We start from the raw sequence: 20480 nt of genomic DNA, 5'->3' as shown, positions 1-20480 counted from the left end.
TATTCACTGATCTGGACATAGCTGTGTTGCCGGCCAATTTCTCTTTTCTTCCTTTTTCCTGCACCTCCTCTTTTTCTTTCCCTTTTCTCTTTCATTGAACAAACTGCAACGCAACCCAAGAACAACGGGATGGGCTAGGAATGCGTTTCAGAGAAGCCGTGGCAAACCAGAGAACAGGGAGCAAAGGCAGCTCCGCCTGCCTGCACGGTGCAGGAGATGCCGTGGGCGTACCTGGTCCAGCAGCTCCCACCCGCCCGCCCCGAGGTCCAGCTCAGCCCAGGTGGGACCGTGGACGGCCCTGGGCCAAGAGCAGCAACGGGAACCGATGCATCACAGCCCACGCATCCCGGGAAGGAATGCTCTGCAAGTGCCAACTGTGTCACGGTCACCTGTGTTAGGGGCCCTCGTGTCCTCTTGATCCAGTCGATGGATCCAGAGAGCGCAATTATTTCGAGTAGCTGAAATTACAAAAGACAGACCTGGCAATCCAAAACCTGTTGGCTCAGAAATGCGGATTTACTAGAAAGAGCACAGAACACAGGCGAGCAGACAAATGCCGACGGAGCCAAGCGCGGCTCACGCTGCGATTTACCGCGGATCGTGTGCCGGCTGAAGCAGGCTGCCGCCCCGCGTGGTCACCGACTGCGGCGACTTGCCGACCGAACAAGTGACCCATCAACCTGCGAACGTGTCCTGCATCCTCAGCAAGGTGCCAACCCTCCTCGGCTGAAGCGAAGATGAGATTTGTCTTTGGCTTTTGTGGAAACAACAGGGAGGAAAAAACCCGAGTGCGATGTCTTACTCCTGCTAGGAGAGTTAGGGGTTATTCCAAGCCCGAGGCACACGTCGGGGTAGCAGAGCTGCTGGTTAGTGCAAGCTGACCACAAGCAGTTAGTGACCCTGCTCCAGACCCACGGTCAGGACTCGCCCCAGCCAGCTGCGGCTGGCTTTGCCGGTGCCGCACACACACATACAGCATTCCTCCAGGCTCAAGAAAAGCACCTTCCAGAATAATATCAGAAGTGGCCGCCCCTCGAAGCTTCAGCGGGCACGCTCTCTTTTCAAATGATCAGACTGCGTGGGTCAGGGTCCCGCATGGTCCTGGCCACTCTCATGACGTGTCTGCAACTCCTCACGCTAAATTCGCATCATGTGGGAGACCAACGCAGCAGCATCTCCTGCATTAACGTTACCTGGGATCACGAGTGCAGACAGGGCAAGTAAATGGACAAATAAATAAATACAAACTCCTGGAAAAGCCATTTTTAATTCTCTAAAGCTGCAAGGCTGCCAGTTCTGCCTGTCCCGACTGCCTTAAGGAAAAAGCTGGAGAATTAAATACATCTCCAGCAGGTACAGCCTGGGAAGCGGCTGTCAGCTACGCAAGCGCTCTCAGTGAGACCCCGAGAGACGCCGGTGGCAGCGGCCGGCGTGGAGGGCAGCGCGTGGTCCCGGGCACGGGCCGGTGGAGAAGTCCCCAGCCAGAAGGTGCTGGACCTTGCTCAAGGCCAGCGATGAAATGGCACCTTTGCAGTTACCGACCGAACACACAAAGCCTGTGATTAAATTACAAACCTACGTACGATACGGGACCACCTGGAAACAATTATAACAGCGCTTGCTGGACTAAGGTTTCCACACGCACTCTGTCTATAACTTTTCCCTCCTGTTTGCAAGTTGGGAGCCCCCCGGCTTCTCTTCCCATTCCAGCTAAAGCTGTAACTAATTAGTAACAGAAAATGCAGGTCTGTGATTACACATTTCATTTCGTGTCATTATAACCGGGGAGGAAAGGCACCCCGTGCAGGCTTCAAAAATGCTTCCAAAATACTTGGCACAAAATATTCCATGCCTACTCCAAAACACCAGTTGCGCACTCAGAAGAAAAAGGAATCACAGCTGGAACCAACGCAAGGAAGCGTTTGTATTTTTGGGGCACATCAGCGGGACATTTTGTGCGCACCAGAAGGTAAATTTGTGACATACACACAAAATCAGAGCTGGGAAAGAGCAGGTACCACCTGCGCAAAAGAAACCCAAAGCTTGCCACGCCTGAAAAACCCCTTCCCTCCTGATTCCAGGTCTGCTACTAGTTGCACGGATGGGAGTCATGTTTTGGTGGTGCTCGCATCCCCGACAGACAAAGGAGATGACCTGGGCAGTAAAGGCAGGTCCTTTTTCTCTCCCCACCCTCCCCTCCGCTAAGTAACGAAGGTGCTGTAGTTAGTGCAGTGCAGAGTCCCGTCCTCAAAGCTCCTAAATGCTGAAAGGTTTCATCAGCTGCACGAAGCTCATCGACGACTCGTGTGAAGCTGCCTGAAATACTCTGCCTCCTGACTACCTTGGGGAGACAAACATCGGCGTTGTGTTTCGGGCTCAGTGGAAGTCAAACCACTGGGTCCAGCCCTGGCGGTGGCCAGCGCCTGGGCGCTATGTTGTCAGGTTTTCATACAACTCTTATCATAACACAGCCGGCTACAACCTGCTCCGCCTGGGAACCTGACCACCACATTGCTAAGTTTCCCACTATTCTCCTCCTACCATTGAATCCTCCATCTATCAAATATTGGCTCTGTTTTTCCCTACAGAAACACAATCGACTTCCTAATCTCTCCTCTGTGCTGAACCCTGATACTGGCGTACACAACGCCTTCCACCTAGTCTGCGGTGACTAAGGCGGCGTTGGGAAAGTTCAGGCAAATATGGCATTCCACAAATTTGCACGTTTGCTTTTAAAACACACACTCTTACTAGAGGAAGCTACGTCCCTACGTTAAGGGCGTTTGCTCTATCACTTCCTTTACAATCCAGCCGTCGGAGCGCCCTGCTCCGAGGCATGGCTGTTAGGCGCAGGAGCTCCCTTGCAGCTGACCCAGCTCGCCAGCCCGAGCGATAACTCCAGCTCGTTCCAAGTCTCGTTCTCACCGACATCCAACCTCCCCAAACTTTGCACCTTAGATGCACTGGAGCTGAAATACTTAAGCCTCAGTGTTGGCTCTTTTAAGGACCTGATGATTTTTCAAATCCCCCTTCCAAAAAAAAGATTATTCAGGAATACAAAGGTAGCATTGAAATCCAAATACTCATCTACCCAAACTAATGAAACAGTGATGAAATGTTTTTTTCAGAAAGCCAGTTATCTTCTCATCTAATGTTCTAGCCACTTTTCACAGCCACATATCCCTGGGGACCACAGCGGTCCCCTATGGATCCCGTGCTGGCCTGCTGGTGCAGAACACGGGAAGCTGGGAAACTCTTTCACCAGCATCCCGCTCCGCTGAGCCGCGCCGTGCGACGCCTGCGATCGCAAACGCTTCGCCGTGCGCGTCCTCCCACACGGCAAGGCAGAAGGAGCTCCTGGCAGCGAGCGTTCCGTTCCAGGTTCCCAGCTCCGGGCGTGCGCCAGGGCTCCCTGGGGCGGCAGCCTTAAGTTTTTGCTAGCTCTGGTCTTGCTCTTCTGTTTGCTTCTGTCCCTTCGGGCCTCAACACCATTAGGTAGAACGGACTGCGTGGCCAAATGGCATAGTAAGGTTGGTCTTCCCAAGTCCTTCACCTCAATCACCTAAAAACCAGGCTTTAGACAGGGTCCCAGTAAAGCTCAGCCTGGCCCCACAGTGCCCTACTTGCCAGCAGTGCTCAGCCCTCAGAGGCAGTTCAGTGAGATCCAAAGCACAACAGTGGAAAATATTAGACGCAATTGCAGCGACACAAATCAGGGATTAGGAGATTCGGGTGTTATTCTTGGCTGTGCCCCAGATTTCCTGAATGACCCGGACAATTCCCTGCTCTGTGCTTCAGGCTGGCACACACAGAGTGGAAATCATAATAACCTACTTCCCAGCCCATGGGGCCGAGGGGCCTGCGGGTCTCCCTCCCCTGCACCCCCCAAGCCTTCTGCAGATCAGCTCCTAATTCAGCGCGACATCATTTTAATGCAACGTAATTTGGGAAAAGGGTAACGATGATGTTCTGGGAAATGGGAAAGAAAGGATAAACTACAGAAAGCATCACCTCCTTCTGTTTGAAAGGCCGGACAACGTTTTTTGTGAGGATTTAGCAAGGTGGGATCCTCGAGAAGTCAGAGACAAGAGACTGATTTAAAAGGAAGAGTGATGGAAACCAGCATTTCTCCTACAACATGTAGGCTCACCGAAGTACAAGGCAGCCATCCTCTGCGAGGACAAAGACGGTCTCCCAGGGGAGCGAACGTTAGAAGTTTAACCAATACTAGGCTTGATCCCAGGCAAAAGGTTCAGAAGTTCAGTCAAAGCCTTTCAGCTGACAAAACAATGAGCCTCCAGGAGCCAAGAGGTGATGTACAAAGGAAAGCCAGCCTAATAGGGAAATTAAATTGTTAACCGAACACATTTCCTGCCGAGCCTTCCAACCTGCACCACAAATAACGGAGCTGCTCCCCCGACGCCGGCTCAGCCGGCTCCTGCGCACGCCTGCCCGCGGGCCGGGCTCCCGGCGCTGTGCAGCGAGCCGGGACGGGACGGGCCGGGCCGGCAGCGAGCGCGGCCGCTGCGGCGGGCCCCGCGGAGCGCTCCTTCCCCGCTCGCCGGATGATAAGCTAAAGCTAAGCAGAGTTGGCAGGAAGAAACGCGGTTCAGTGCGGGGCACCGGGGCTCGCTCTGGAGCCTTTTAATAGGCCATTTGTGACTAATAAAAGCTTCTCTTTTAATGAGGCGATTAAAATTCAGCTGCTTTCTGCTCAGCCCTCGGGGATGCTCGGAGGGGTTTTCATCATGTCTCAGACTGTTACTTCCTCCCACCTCCTCGCCAAACGAACACCAAGTCTCCCTCTTTACCCAGGGCCAGGCTCTACCTCTCCCCAAGCTAATAATCAGAGCAAAGCGTGAGCCTAACGAGGGCTGGATAAACCCTCCAGATAAAGACAGCTAGGGTGGGTGACCGAAGCTTTAGGCCAGCAGCTCAAGCCGAGCTCCCCCCGCAGCTCAGGGAGGTACCCGAGCAGCAGACCGCGCTGCAGTGCTGGGCGCCGGGCAGCGCCAGCCCGAGCAGCAGAAGCTGGCTGGCCGCGGAGCTGCACGACGGCCAGAGCTCCCCAGCCGCTTCTTGGCCAGGCTGCGCCCACCTAGGCTGTTCCGTTTCCTGGAAAGTCGGCTCATTAATACCGACTCGGGCGTCTCCTCCCGCCCCGCAGCAGAGCCAGGCTCCCTGCCCAGCTGCAGCCCCCGTCGCGACTTGGCCTCGCTGCTGTTCCAGCCTGAGCGAAGAGCCTGCTTCCTGCAGCAGCGTGCGGCGGGGCAGAGATGGCACCGGCACCTCCTGCGTAGCTCACAGGCGACACTCCAACTGCGACAAGGTCACCAGCACCAAATCTTCTAGTGACGGTCTCCTCTTCGGCCTCTTCCACACTTATTGCTCTCCTTGGTGCCCTTCTGCCTCATCAAGTTGTTTCTGGACGTGGCAGGAGCTGGCCCGGGAGCGCACACGATGTCTGCGGCTGAGCTCCAGCTCCTCCGTGCAGACCGAGAGCTGTAGACTTGGTGGGACTCGGCTTTTCAACATCTCGAGCTGAAAGTAGAGCTCGAGCATGGGGATTACCAGACACGCAGGCCCCTTGTCCTAATCAGCACAGGCTTTAACTGTGTTATTGAACCCGTGTGGAATTTAAGTAGCATCTCAGGGGCCACTTGAAACTGAGAAGCTCGGTCTGAAAGTCAGTCTATCAGTAATCAGGCAGAGAAAGAACCTGATGCCATGCTAAAAATGCAAAGGATGCCTTGACTTCTGACCTTTTTCCTTCCCAATTGGGACAGAGCGGATGAATGCTCCAAGACAGAGGGCAATGGAAAGGCAACGAGCCCGCGCACTCCTGCCGGCAGGAACCAGCGCCGGGTGAGACCTGGCAGCGGCACGGGGCGTCACGAGCAAGCACAGCTGTCGCGATTTCAAATGGCACAGTAGGAGAGGAAGAAAGACATCAAATATTCCTTGAGACTCGTGAGATCTCTGTGGAGCCGTTAGCCTTCAGACCCCTTGGCTTCAGCGCCATTTTACTGGGTGTTTCTATGAAATTTTCCATCTCTTTCCAAGCTACTCGCTCCCAGCAGAGCCCCCGCGCTCCGAGTCACTGAGTACTGTCCTCGCAGCTCCGTACCGGCCATTTTCTCACCTGAAAGTGCTTAAAGACACAAACTTGCCTGTGAGGAAAAGGAGAACACCCCCTTTTTTGCTGCAGTTGGCCACCAACCTACGCAAACGACAAGCACGCTCGGCACGGTGGCTGCAACCGGGCAAGCTCTCTTCTTCCAGGCACCAGTGCAGGCTCCGAGAGCCCAAACAACTTGACTGAACTGGTACCCACAACGGGGCTGGGACCCCCCCCCCCATTTCATAATGCTACTTAACATTAGCATCCAATGGCAGTGGGTGCGTCACGTTCAAACAAGGAGAAAGCGCAGGCCTTGGCAAGCTACGCACAAGTCTACAGTGGTGAAAATTTCCCTTAATAAAACATCACACGTGTTGCGGGGTTTCATTTTTAAGGAAAAGTGATGAACAGTCCAGCATTTGGAGCAAAGAGAGCACTGCAGTGAAGAGAGGCCAGCCTCCAAGGGAAAGCAAGATAAGATGTCCTGACTGGAGCAATTCCACCGCACGGTGTCCCACGGCTCTAATTAAACTGTCAACAGCGATGGCCTTCCCCACCTTTGTGCTCCTGGAACACCATCAATGATCTCTGAAGACAGATAGGAAGGGCCACAAATCCTGTTAGCATATTTTGGCGTAGCTTCATTGCCTTCAGCAGATCTACGCCAGTGAACGCAGGCTGATGCGCAATTGCTATATACAAAAGAGAAAATCCGCTAACGTACGTAATGCCCTGGTTTCCCTGCTCAGCAGTTCACTGATGTTTACTGGCTCACTCCCCCTGCCACTCCTTCCTACACCTTCTTCTGGTCCAGAAGTACATGCTCGTACTGAGATCCAGGCCACCAGCAGGAAAAGCCATCACACCCCTGCAAACCGAAGGCTGGGAGCTCCTCAGGATGGAGGATTTAGTTATGGAGAAACCAGAAGTGCTCCCCAGGGCAGCCTGCAGATCGGGACAGAGTCGCCCAGCTCAGGGCACCGGCCATCCCGCATCTCGGGCCAGCCGGCGGGATGCTCATCCAGCTGCAGCGAGGCCAGCATCGCTGTGCGGGGGGGTCTGGAAACGGGGTGCAAGAGTGCCATTGCCACCTAACCAGGTGGCTGGTCTTCTGCTGCCTCAGGGGAGTCAGAGGATGATTCAGAGCGACGTAACTTGAGTTTCCTGCCCCGCAAAAAACCCACAGGGACGAGCTCCCTGATGTGCAAGTTGCACTTAAGGTGTACGAATACCCTTTTCTTCAATCCAAGAAACTCAAGCTTACAGCACAGTCACTGGCTTAAACTTAATGGTATTCGACCAGATCTGAACGGCTGAACGCAGGCAGAGCCCCACGCATCAGAAACAGACACATCTCCTGGTGAATGTGTAACACAGAAGGTGGAACATTCATATTCTCAGCATCACAAGAGTATCAAAAAGATTTAAATATCAAAACAAATACAGATCTTAGAACGTGAGCTCCAGGAAGGCACTTGGAAACCCAACACACGCTTCCTTGTGAGCTTACGCCAGGTACGATCAGGGCAACCTCTGACTCTGGGAACGCTCCCTGCCACAAGCGCCCGTTCCACACTAGCACGGCAGGGATGCTCTTGCACCCTAGTTTCTCCCTCCTGCCACGCCAACGTTCCTAGTGACGCAGTTTTGATACCGTATCAGTGTTAAGCAAGCCATGTCCCTCCCTGGAGCAGCACATATATCTCGCCCGAGTTGCTCACCGACCAAGGGTCAAAACCCCACCGGCAGCTTGGCAGCAATTTCTGCTGAATTTTTGGAGTTGGCGCCGTTCTGCTTTTGCGGAGCGCGCCAGGGCTGGCTGTCCCTAGGAGCTGTTAAAAGAGACAAAGAACACACAAGCTGCCCATCGGAGGAATATTATTTAGGATGCTTCGAGCGCCCGGGGTTAGCCAAGCGCAGAGAGAGCTGGCCGGCAGCGCTGGGACGGCTCGGCGGCCCCCAGAGCGGAGGTGGGAGCGGATCCGCAGCTAAGCGGTGCCGAGGCACGGGGCGCACCGCCGGCCTCGGCTGGCACGTTCGGGTCCTCCCTGCCAAAACGCCACGTAACTGATTGTGTCACCCTCATTCTCACTTTAAAATGCGAGGGTTAACGGACGGAAACAAGTGAAAAGCAAGGACTTTGTAACCTGTTCTTCAGCTTACGCTCCAGCTGCAAAACGTCTGCTGGCTTTGCTACTCTTGGGAATAATACACAGAAAACAAGTAAACAAGAACCATTTAAAAGAGAGCAACAGGAACTACTGACGTACACGTGCCAAGAAAATAAACACCAACGGCTCGCCCGCCACACTGGCAGCAAGTCTGAGATTAATAAGAGGCCAAGGATTTCGCCTCCTAAAATGCTGGACCTCCCTCTCCTTTTTTATTCCAGACGGACTCTGCAGGAGCAGCCCGGTGAAGGCCACTGCCCAGCCTCTGAGTGCTGGTCCCGATGATGAGGATGATGAGTTAAGAGCATGCCCTGAGCAGCTTTACTTCCTTTTCTCTGCTTCCTTCCTGGATGGAATTACTCACTTCCTCGGCAGGAAAAATCATTACAGAACGCACTTTTGTGAGTTCATCCGAGGCTGTTATCTGCTCGCTGACCGTGGGTTATTGGGAACCCATGGAGCTTCCTCCGGCACAGTGGGGCTGCTCTCCTGCGTTGCAGGCTTTTGAACAGGAAGAATAAAGATTGGTTGCCAGACACACCTTTTTTTTCTCTCTTTTCTTTTTTTTTTTTAAAAAAACCTTTGCTTCAAGCATCAAAGCACACGGAAGGTACACGCAGCCTCTTCACAGAACAAAAGACGACTAGCTGTGGGAGACATTTTCTTATATTGTGGGTCAATTACAATCAAAATCGCTTTTTACAATGGAGTTGGACACGGCGAGCTTTCATTCCCTCAGTGGCAAGGCAGGTCAGATCCCAAATGCTTTGTTGGTTCTCCTGCCTATTACTTAAAACGAAAGCTGCTTTTCTATGGTGAGGGTAGGAGTGCACCTCCAAAGCCCAATTCAGATAAGATCAGAGCTCCGTTATGCAGCTAGGCAAAGAATTAATAATATATCACAGGGAGCGTGTGCGATTCTGCCTTGATGGTGACATTTATTTCTACACACATGCTCAGATAAGCCTCTGTTTGATTCAAGAGAAGATTTTACTTTGCTTTCAACAGCTGAAAAGCAAAGTTTAAAGTTAAATATTTCCCCAGCTGGATGCGGCTGCAGCGTTGAGGGGAAGGAGCCGGGAGCTGCGCGGCATCTGCCTCCCAAGTCAAGCAGCGCAGCCTGGAAGGGGAGGTGGGAATATGGGGCCTGCAAGGATAATGTCGCCTCTGTCTTCTGCAATAATAGCATAAAATCATCTTATATACTAATATTTGCACACCCCTAGCCTGACTCAGGCGCCAGTCTGAATACATACCGCAGCTGGGAAGGAGACACTACGCGCCTGTTTTGCGAAGAATTACACCAGAGCAAACAGAAAAGAGGAGGGAAGCCAGCCACGGCATCCAAAAGTCTCAAGTTCTGGGTCTCCGTTTCAAACCGTATGAGTGCCATCACCTCACCCCCGCTGGCAGCTTGGTCCCTCCTCCGAGGCTGATGCTGCGGCATCCCTTGCTGGATCCCACCAGTCCCGAACCCCAGCGCTGACCCGTTGGCGAAAGGGGGGAGCAGACGAAGGGCAGGACCGCAGAGATCTCTAACCTCTGGCTGCGCTACCTCCAGCTCAGTGAGCCTTGAAGCCCAGTCTCTCAGCCTGGGTGTTATCCGTCAAAGGCCGCCTCTTCCAAGGAAGCCGCTCTCAGGAATGCTGAGTAAGACCAACTAGCCGGCAGATTAGCCACCGGCACGTTCAGTCGCACAGACAGCAACGGCCGGGATTTGTAATGAAAAGTCTACTCAGGGCTTAGCGCTTTCCACAACTTCTGCCAACAGCACCCTTTGAAACACCAGTTTGGGCTCGGTTTTCAACGTTCAGCAGCATTTGGCAACTGGATAAATGAACATGACCTGAAAACCCTTCCATGCTGCGATGAGAAAATTCTCCAAAAAGGGAAAGCAACACTCAGCGCTTCCTGGGAAGCCAGAGAAAAATCCTTCTGATGGACAGTTACAATAAATAATAATAAGAAACCCCAGAAACAAATAATAAAAAACCCAGTTCTTTTTTAAAGACAATTTTATAACATTTACTGCAGGCACAGGGCTTGAAACGAGCACTCTCAGGCCAAAAACCCAACACCGACAGGGCCAAATGAAGAACCTCACCCGAACAGCGCGATACTTACGGTAGAGGCAGCCGGCGTCGCCTCCGAGCTGGGACCATCCCGGGCAACACCTGTACGCGGTCTGGTATTTCACCTTGTACACCTGCCTGTAGCCCGTGTAATACACAGTTCTGAAACACAAACCAAGACACCACCCGGACAACGTTAATTCCTGCAGAGCGAGGAAACCGCAGGGAACAGAAGTTGTAACTCTACGGATGTAATAAAATGAGGAATTTGGTTTTCAAGTGTGTTGACATTTTTTTCCACCTTGTCTAGCAATGACCGCTGATGCTAAGAAAATACTCCTTAATTTACTTTAATTGGGAACACGAGAGACTGGAGCGCCCAGGTCCTCACAACACCCCTGGCTTTTTTCTCCTTCTCTAAACTATTTCACAGCTCTAAGCGACTGTTTCCATCCTTTCTTAAACCACTTGTTAACAAAGGAAGTGTTGTTCTGAACATTTACAGGTATTTCGGTCCAGCTTTAGTGAGCACGAGCCGGTGTCTCTAAGGGGCTGGCGAGCTAAAAGAGTCATCAGAATCCCGACGGGGACATCAAGCGAGGCTGCGACAGGTGAGGGCCGGCAGAACCGATTCCCTGACGGGAAGGGCTTTCGCCCCGTGACCCTCCTTCCGCGGAGCCCCGCAACAGCCCTCGACCCCGCATCGCCGAGCCCAGCGCTGCCGCCAGCACCGCACCGGCCGCGCGCGCGCGTGACCGCCTCTCCCCCACCTTCCAGAAGAAGCTGAAGCCCAGCCCAGACGCTGCGCCCGGGTAGGAGCCAAAGGTCCCTTTAACAGCTCCTACCAGTTGCCTTCTGGCGTAGGAGCTGGGGTGGTAAAGCAGGGATTGATCTGAAGCATAAATAAATAAAAGCGACACTTTTTTTCCCCGGAAATTTGATGCTGTGTGTACATGAAAATTGAAACGCAGATAAAACTTTTGAAGCCGATTTTTAAAAAGCTCCTTTGGCAGAACATGAAACTACCCCACCAAAGCAAATCAGACAAACAACAACAACAAATATTTGGCGCAGCAGATGCGTTGTACATGTCCACTGAAAATATTTACCCTAACTCAGCCTGGTTGTTTGATTTTGTCTGAATGTTTCTACAAAAAAACAACATAACAACGGTGAACCATTAATTCCCGTGAAGGAAACCTTCGGCTACTCTTCTGTGCCAACCAGCATATGGAAGCACAGCTGAGAAAAATAAAAGCAGATACCAATTTTTTTTGTATGAGCTGTTAACAAATTATGAAGGAAATACTCGTGTTCCAGAAGCAGCTGAGAAAGCAATTTACAGCCACTCAGGCACCAGCACAGCTAGAAATCAGGCGCGGATCCATCTGGATCCTCTTGGAACGGCGAGCTCCCGCCCAGCCGGGGGCTCTAAGGCAGCGGGCAGCGCCTCGGGGAGCGCAGGAGCACACCACGGGCGCGGGACGGTGCGAACGCAGCGAGCGCCGGCCGCGCTGGGAAACGCCGCCCTTTTCATCCGCAGCGAGAAACGCCGCACGGCAGCGAGCAGCCTCTGCCACCTGCCCTGCGTACGGCCAGCAACGACGAGGAAAAGGTATCCCAAAAATAGTAACGTGGGGCAGCTCAGGACTAATCCCGGGCTCTTTTCTGGCCCTCGCAGCCCGGAACAATCTCATCTCCACCAGCCTCGGTGGGCTCTGTTGGGCACTTCAGATCCTTAAGGCAGCCCAAGCGGGTTCTCAAGGAGATGCAAATATTTTGAGAGCCTCAGTTGCCTGTGAACATCTGGATACTGCAGATTGGAAAGAACCACATAGGAGATACTTTATCTTCAATGTTTCTGTTTTCTTTTATGTTTTAAGGAGTCCCTGGCACAGAAAATGTTGAATGAGCCAGAACTAATGGAACCCAGGCTTAAAACCCCTGCTGCTGGAAAACCCACCTCCAGCCCCTCTGGGACAGCGCCGTCACTCCTCCAAGTCTCACTGCTGAGGGCTGAGCAAAGCTACCTTCCGCTGTTACCTAATTCGGGGAAGTTGCACAACCAGTAGCAAAACCATCGCGTCACCAGGAGCAAGGGGAAGCGCAGCCCGGAGGATGCTCCGTTCCTCTGCAGGGCCCGCGCCCCGGGGCGGCGGAGCAGGGCTCGTTCTGATTTTTAGGAAATGTTGCAATCCAGTACTCTAGGCACAGATATAAGTCTTATAAAAACAAATGCTACTGGTTTTGGAATGCACAAACTCAGCAGACAACCACCCCCTCGGCTGCCCCCCGGCCTGCCCCAGCCCACCCTCCCTCCTCTGCCCACCTCCCCTAAACTGCATGTACGGCTCAGGCAAAGCGATGGGACCGCAGCAGTATCTGCAGCACCCCAAGCGTGCCTGGGAACTGTAGGAAATCAGCGAACGATGACGAACCCTGCACATCAGCGACTCGTGCAGGCAGCTGGGCAGGTGGGCAAGGCAGCAGCGCCGAACGGCGCACCGGGGAAGGGAACAGCAGATGCTGGATTTTCCTAGTCGTGTCCATGAACTCAAAGGCACCGAGGCCACTTTCAGGGCAGCCCTCTGCGTGTCAGATCCCGGAGCCGTTCAGCGTGCTCCCTGAGCCCGCGTTGCCGGAGCCGGGTCCGACCGGAGCAGCTGCGGCGGGCGAGGCGGAGGCTGCGCAGCATCCCCGGCAGTGCCGTAACGGCGCGCTCCGCTGCCCTCCGCCGCTGAGCGCAAGGGAGCTCGGCAGGGGGTCGTCCATCTCCTGGTAAAAGCTTGCTGTGATGGGGGCTCCCAAAAGAAGTTTAGAGTGAGGGGATATGGGACAAAATCTTGTCTGAGGAAAGTTTTGCTGATAGTCCTTTTACTGTATTTGCCTTTAAAATTCCCTGGGTGAAATCCCTCAGAGCACCTCTAGGTTTCACCTCCGTCTTTTCATCAGGACCAGAGTTTTAGCACTAGGCTGTTCTGATCCTTATAATGAAGCATGTCAGAAAGTTTTTTTCATGTCAGTTCCTTGATTTACAATGTCAAAAACATACACTGACGAACTAGAGGGAGAGCTGGGTCTGAAGAGTTCGCAGCCTTTGAAGTAGAAGCAGACGGGGCACCTATCATTTCAAAGTCCTCTCTTAAAACACAGTCAAAAGACGGACTCTGTTCGCTCCTTTATTACCACTACACAGATATCATCACCAAGATAATTACTGGCAATTACTGGGTTAGGAGGAATTCCTAAAGTCAAGACTTAAAAGCTGTCTGGAGTCCAGGATGCTGCTTTGAAACCACTACCACCATTATTATTTTGTAGAGGCTTGTAACTGCCTAATGAGGCCGGAAAAGCAGGTGGAGCACAGAAGATTGGGCACGTTGCAGTTTGGCTGCTGCATAGGTAAGAAGAGTTCATTACCTGCACTGTTGCACATGTTCAGAGCCCTCCCTCTGCAACCCCTCCTTGCTTGGTTTCCCAGCTCCCAGTAAAGGCCAGTTGGCGACTCAAGGGATACCATGATTAGCTGAACAACTGCATCGATTTTCCAGTCCGAGTGCATTCAGACTCCTTTCTTGCACGCCAAGCCTAACTCCGCTGGGCTGCACGCTCTTCTGATGTGGGCCTGAGCACGGTCCTGCCACGGTGCGAAAGGAAGCCGAGGAACCGGCAGCAAAGCCTGCAAACCCCCACGGCGGTCGCCTGTCCTCACCGAGCATCGCTTGCACGACGGCCGCTTTTTCTTTGTTTTGTTCAGACCATGCACAATAAACCTCACTTGGACCCAGCTACCGCCTCCAGCTCTGTAAAAATACAGAGGCACCGAGATGCCTCTGCTTTGAAGCTGAGACATCTAAAGATACAGGAATAACGCACGTGGCGTGATTACGTCATTGCATTTAACACGGCACGATCATAGGAAACAGATGTAATACATGGTCAGAAGACTGGAAACAGCTAACCATGACAACAAAGCTTCTTCAGAACAAAAGCAATATATCTTCTCTTTGGGAATTCCTTAACAGCTTAAAAGCTCTTAGCATCAACAGGGATGCCGGGCAGGGCCAGAAACCCCTCCAGCTGGACGTACAGAGTGCTTACAGATCTCAGCCTCCTGGTTTTAGCCGAGCAAGATATCTAATAAAATAGCTCTACTCTTCACAGCTAATTTGGGGTTTCAGAGCCACATCTCTCCCTGCAGGTAGCTCTCTGTTTCCATCGACCCCTAAATGAATGCGGAGTTAACCCTAACGCCAGGCAGCTGAAGGCCACGTACTCCCTCCCCGGAGAGCTGCAGGAGCTCGAGGAGAGCCTCAGCCGCTCTTGCCTGGTCACCGAGACCCCGCGGAGGGTCCCAAGCAGCTACGGAGGCGGGTTGCGGTGCCAGACCGCAGCCCGGGCAGCAGGACGGGCGCACGTGCGGCTGCCCCCAGCCCTCCCCTCCCGCGCCCCGAGCGGGCTCGGGCGAGCAGCCAGCTCACGTCCCCGCTGCCGGTGGTGAGAAGGAATCCATTTCCATCACGCAAGGAGCAAACCAAGCCCGAAGGAAGAACACGTACCTCCGCTCGTAGCCCGTGCACCACCGCTGTCCTCCGCAGTCCTGCTTCCACGCTTTGACGGTGCGGGTAAAGGCCTGGACGCACGGCTGCCGGTACCCCACAATCGCCAGCTCCTGCTCCGTGCAGACGTTTGGCCTGGCACAGAGAAACAGAGGTGTACGGGGGTCTGCACGCTGCTGTCCACCGCTTAAGCGGGCGCCAGCTAGGGGCAACTTCATCTCCTTACTGAAAGAGCAGGAAGATCTTATGCAATATACAGTATTTGCCTCCTCGTTTAATTAAATCAGTGCAGGGAAAAGAAATCTGCCAGGTCAGCCAGCCACAAGCAGCTGTCAAGTGCACCCTGCCCACCTCTCCCCAGAACTCCTGGATTTAACGCTCTTGCGAACAGATAGCGTGATAACAGCGTGGCACCGGCACCAGCAAAACATACAGTACAATAATATCATCTGCGTTGCTCAGAAGCGCATCATTAGGCCTTTGAGACTCGGTTAAACATTGGAGAAGCGCAAGGTGACCGTTGCAATCCGGTATTTATAGATGGAGAATTGCCAGGCAGAGAGAGGGCGCGTTGAGAAACGCCGCGCCGCAAGTCGGTGGCAGAGGCGAGAAGCCTGCTCCGTCCTCGACCCCCTCCTCGAACCGCCAGACCTGCAGCCCACGAGGAGGCTCGGACGCGGTTACAGAAATCTAATGCCATACGGTTTTATAGCACCGCAACAGGACAAGCGTCAGTGAGATCGGGAAGCCGCTGGCGTTTCGTACCTCTAGGTCCTGGGACGCTCTACAGCCCACTTGGAAAATGCAGCGGTTACTTTTCCACCGATACATTAAGGCTAATTTTTAGCCTTAAAACAGAGAAGGTGGATCAGAAGGGAAGCAGCAGCCTACACGACACGGTAGCACAGTAATTCCTACGTTTGCCCGTTCTGTCCGCGCTCAGTTCACGAAGACCACGTACGCCTTCTTTGCACCTGGGGACTGTTCTCCTGACTACGGTAATCGCAAACACCAACGATCTCTGCATCTTCCGTCTGTTTGGGGAACAAAACTATTCTGCCACTAGAAATGATACAACATTTTATTAACGCTGCTTCAAATCAGAGCTCAGTTTGCTGGCTTAGATGCTTTCTCACTGTTCAGAGCTAAGGGCTATGAGACTACTTCCAGTAAATAAAGTGAATATATAGAATTATTCAGTGAGTAAGAAAATAAGGAAAACACCATTTGAGCTTTATTCCTTTTCTAATCCTAATTCTCTTTTCACCAAATGTGAGTCAGTAGTTTTAAGTGAAAGTGAAGTAGTTTAAGTGAAAAGGGGAACGTTTGTCCCTGACTTAATAACTTACAAGCCATTCATTATTTGGGGCTGCTTCTGTTGCTTCCAATTCTTCAAAAGGGACCAAGAGTTTTCACAAAAATACTTTCTATAAAAGAAGTTAAACTAAATAATTCGGACGTGGTGAAGCATAGAGATTGCAGCTGGCATCTGACTGCTCCAGGACGTTCAATTACACCGCTGTTACAGCGAGCCTGGCAATGCCTTTGGGATTAATGGCATGTTTCCTTCCCCCTCTGGCTTGGCTCTAAAACCTCCTCTCGTCATCCCCACATGTGGCCACCGCCGAGCTCTTTGGCTTGCAAAGCCCCGCACACATCACTTCACCAATACAACAGACCCCAGCGCTAATGGTGGCTGCCAGGGAAGCTGTTTTATTTCGTGAGCGTCTCCGCGCACAGAGACCTGCGAGTCGATGCAGAGAGTGGTATTTCCCCACCCCCGGCCCTCCTCCGCCGCTAGCCCGCAGGCGCCTCACCTCCGCGCCGGCTGCACCTCCGAAAAAAGAGCTGAAAGGAGCCGCGAGAACAAGGTTGGCAGCAGCACCGTTTTGGTGTCATTTATTACGGGGAAGAAAGGTTCTTGTGTGCCCCAAACAGCGGCTCTGTGCGCAGCGGGCATCGTCAGCAACGCCCCCCGGGAAGGGACCGCGCTGCCCGGGCGCTGGCGTTTTATTTTCTCCGACACCTTGGCACGCATCTCATCTCTAGCGCCTCGTCCAAGAAGTCCTAAAAGTACTTTTCAAGGCAGGAGCAGGAGGTCTCTGACGTAGGGAGAAAAGGCATCTTCCTGCAAAACCTTTATGTGCTGAAAAGGACCCCTTTTCAATCGAAAAGTTAGACACGTCAGGGAGAGCAGCTTGGAGTTAGCACACCACGCAACACTGGGTTCGTTTACAAAAAGCATTAGAGCGATCCCCCTGCACCGAGAGATCATCTTCTGGCAGGAGACCAAATTTGCAAGGAAGTTTTCCAAAGAAGCCAAACGCTTAACACCAAACTGTAACTGTAAAATGTAATTAAAAAGAACGGGCCGTGTGCTGCTAGAGTAACCGCAAAAGGGGGAAAGAAACACGCAGCAAGAGAGACGTGAAACGCAATAAAAATAGCAGCTCTGTGAAGAAAGGTCAAACTATTTACACAACAATCATCTCTCGCGCTCACACAATAGCAACATCTCAGTTAAGAACCGTGAGCGACCTCCCGCCAGCAGACTACCCAGATTTTCCAATTTCTATTCACCTTTATGTACATCTGGTACTAGATAAAGAAATGTGGCAGCCCTCCCTCCCCCTCCCCCTCCCCGCTCCCCCCTTCACCTCTAATTTTAAAATACTGTATTTAGCTTCTCCTTTACAGTTCCCTGCCCTGAAAAAACACCCCAGTGCTCTTCTCTTGCTACTTACATATGGGGCTGAAGCTTGCTCCCAGAAGCCAGGGAAGACACTCGCAACGTAAGGATGAATGACAGTGCCACCGCATGCAACTCCATTGCAACAGCTCCTCTCTCCCCCCCAAGGTGCTTCCAGTGGGTGCCCAGAAAACCTCGCCGCCTTCTCGAGCACGACTTGCAAGTTCCTGTTCCTCGGGGAGAGCCCTCCCGGCTACCTCCCGCTCCCCGGTGCGTCTCTCTCTTGCGAAGGACAGCGCTGCTGGAGCACCGGGGAATTCTTGCACAGGGAGAGCAGATTTACCGCTCCTAGATGCTTCCTCCCATACATACGGGGTCAGTTCAGCAAGTTTCTTCAGTCTTTGGGAGATGATCGTGGTGCAGATGGTCGCTGGGTTTTTCCCAAAGCCAAACCTAGCTTCTTATGCTCCTTTGCTTGCAGCGAAATGTACCAAAGCAACTTTTTCTTCTGGCGTTTGCTTCTTGACAAAGCCCACGGACCTGGTGGCTCACAAGGCAGGGGTTCTGCCCAGCGGTGGAGCCCCATGTGGGTTTAGCTGATTTGGAGTCATGATCCCCTTCGCAAGCAATGCAGAAATCATCACTCGGCAAGGGAAGGGAAAAAGGAGGGGTGCTCTCCTGCGCACCGAGAAGTCCCCCTCCCAGAGGGCTTGTCCGAAAGCAGGCAGGGCGCTCGTTTACCCCCTCCGCAGAGCTGAAGCCATCCTCCTGCTACAGCCCCCCCCCCTCCGGAGGCAGGATCCAGTCGCTCCCGCACACGCACGCACTAAGAGCGGCCACCCCGCGGTCCAGGGGAGTAACAAAACTTCCCTCCTGCCTTTCCCAGGTCTAGCACCTTTCCCTCACATGCTCTCTTGCTTCTTTTCTTGCTGACAGTCAGAAATCCCTCCCACCAGCTGTGTCCAACCCCGACGAGAGGAGGGGGGGGAAACCAGCAGAACAGTAGCAGAAATGATTCGGGGTTGTTTCTCGAAAGACAGCTCTTTTGCACTACCCAAGGCCAACTCCGTACACGCCACCCAGAACTACTTTCCCAGCAGCTCTAAAAACACACCACCCACCCACCCCCAGCTAATCTTTCCTATGCACTCTAACAGATAACAAAATTGATCACTTCCCAAGGAAATTCTGCTGCGCACGTGAAACGGGCAGGGACGCATCCGACCCGCGCTCGCTGCTGGGGCGCTGGTGAACGACCAGCTCCCGGGGCGGCGGGGGACACGCTGGGCAAAGAGGGGCTTGGGGAACAAGATTAAACTGCTATCTGCCTTTTCCCACCGAACTCCCTGCTGCGTAGGGAAACGGCACAAGAAGAGGCATTGATAAGGGTTTTGCTGACCTGGGTGACGGTCCACTGGCCCCGGTGAAACGAGAACACAGGGAGAAGGGCCCAAGCCCGGTTCTCAGGTGGTTCACGGCCGACTTTCCTCTTTCAAAAAGCTGCCACGAGTATCACCGGCTGTTATTGCCAGTCTGGGCAGCGACAGCGAGGCCTTACAGAGGGCTGAGCCGCCTCCTGCCCTCCTTCCAGGGCGGATGGGCACACGGTAGCCAATGCAGTAGGATGGGGAAGAAGGGAGCGGAGCAGGGATGCTGCGCTAAAACTCTCCTGCGTGAAAATCCTGCCAGCAAAGCCTCACCCGGGGCGAGGAGGAACCACAGCAGCAGCTGGGCACCGCTCCGCTGCCCGGGGGGGCCCCAGGCAGCCCCGACCTTTGGCAAATACTGATTTCTGTGAGAGAAGTAGAAGAAGGTTTGGGTAGTTTCAGTGCCCATACCATGCACGTATTTTGCCACTGAATTACAACCACTACATCAAGACCAAAGTCACCAACGAGCCATGCCCAGAAGTTGGTAACTCCTGGAAGAAACTGAGGCAGCTGCTTTTTACACCTTAACCCTTCCAAAGTCAGGGCATTTGTATAAATCATTCAGATCAGAGAAAATAGCGGGCAAGAGGGCCTCATGTTTCCACTTAGAAGTGGAGTATCTGCCAAGCCTAACAGATGGGAAGACAACATCTTTCCTTGTTCCTAGAGAAGAAAGGCAACTACAGAAAGATGTTTTATCATGACAGGGAGAGCTCCAGGATACAATAAATTCAGGCCTCCTTTTTTGCTGTCAGGACTTCTCATCCTCTGTCCGGGTCCGGCTTTGGCACGTGCAGCGCTGGCTACGGGGTGTCTGGACTTAGAAGTCCTGCAAGGCACCCCCGCTCCCGGCCCTGAGCAAAAGCCGAGTGCGGGGGGGCGGCAGGCAGGGGGCTGGGGTGGGGGGAGCAGCCAGGCAGGGTACGGGGGGGGGGAGCCATGCACGGGGGTGCGGGGGGGAGCCAGGCAGGGGGGTGCCGGGGGTGCGGGGGGGAGCCAGGCAGGGGGGTGCCGGGGGTGCGGGGGGGAGCCAGGCAGGGGGCTGCGGGGGCGGGGGGGGAGCCAGGCAGGGGGCTGCGGGGGGGGGAGCAGCCAGGCAGGGTACGGGGGGGGGGAGCCATGCACGGGGGTGCGGGGGGGAGCCAGGCAGGGGGCTTGCGGGGGGGGGGGGGGGGGAGCCAGGCAGGGGGCTGCGGGGGGGGGGGGGGGGAGAGCCAGGCAGGGGGCTGCGGGGGGGAGCCAGGCAGGGGGGTGCGGGGGGAGCCTGTCCCCAGCCCCGCAGGCCGGGCGCCGGCAGAGCCCGGCCTCTGGCTCCCTCTCCAGGACGCGGCTCAGCGCCCGGGGGCCGGGATTAGCCGAGCCACAGCTCCCAGCCTGTGTCCCAGGTGACAGTCCCGGCCACCCCACGGCAGGAGGCGACTTTGAGAGGATCCATGCC

General features: G+C 53.9%; 1 protein-coding gene across 4 annotated transcripts in view; it reads right to left on the bottom strand.

The window, feature by feature from the left end:
* MEGF6 (multiple EGF like domains 6) overlaps positions 1-18662 on the bottom strand; it is a 109341-nt gene extending 90679 nt beyond the window's left edge. For 3 of the 4 annotated variants that reach the window (XM_064470505.1, XM_064470508.1, XM_064470507.1), the window contains exons 1-3: positions 17668-18662; positions 14924-15058; positions 10417-10526 (exon numbers count right to left, since the gene is read on the bottom strand). In XM_064470505.1, coding sequence (XP_064326575.1) covers positions 10417-10526; positions 14924-15058; positions 17668-17753 — 331 coding nt within the window. In that variant the 5' untranslated portion in view covers positions 17754-18662. The remainder of the gene's footprint in view (positions 1-10416; positions 10527-14923; positions 15059-17667) is intronic. The other variant, XM_064470509.1, reaches the window with a different exon arrangement.
* Between the last annotated feature and the right edge of the window lie 1818 nt (positions 18663-20480).

The sequence above is a fragment of the Phalacrocorax carbo genome, chromosome 20 (genome assembly GCF_963921805.1).
Source record: "Phalacrocorax carbo chromosome 20, bPhaCar2.1, whole genome shotgun sequence".
Classification (NCBI taxonomy): Eukaryota; Metazoa; Chordata; class Aves; order Suliformes; family Phalacrocoracidae; genus Phalacrocorax; species Phalacrocorax carbo.
This window is presented reverse-complemented; position numbering and strand designations above follow the sequence as displayed.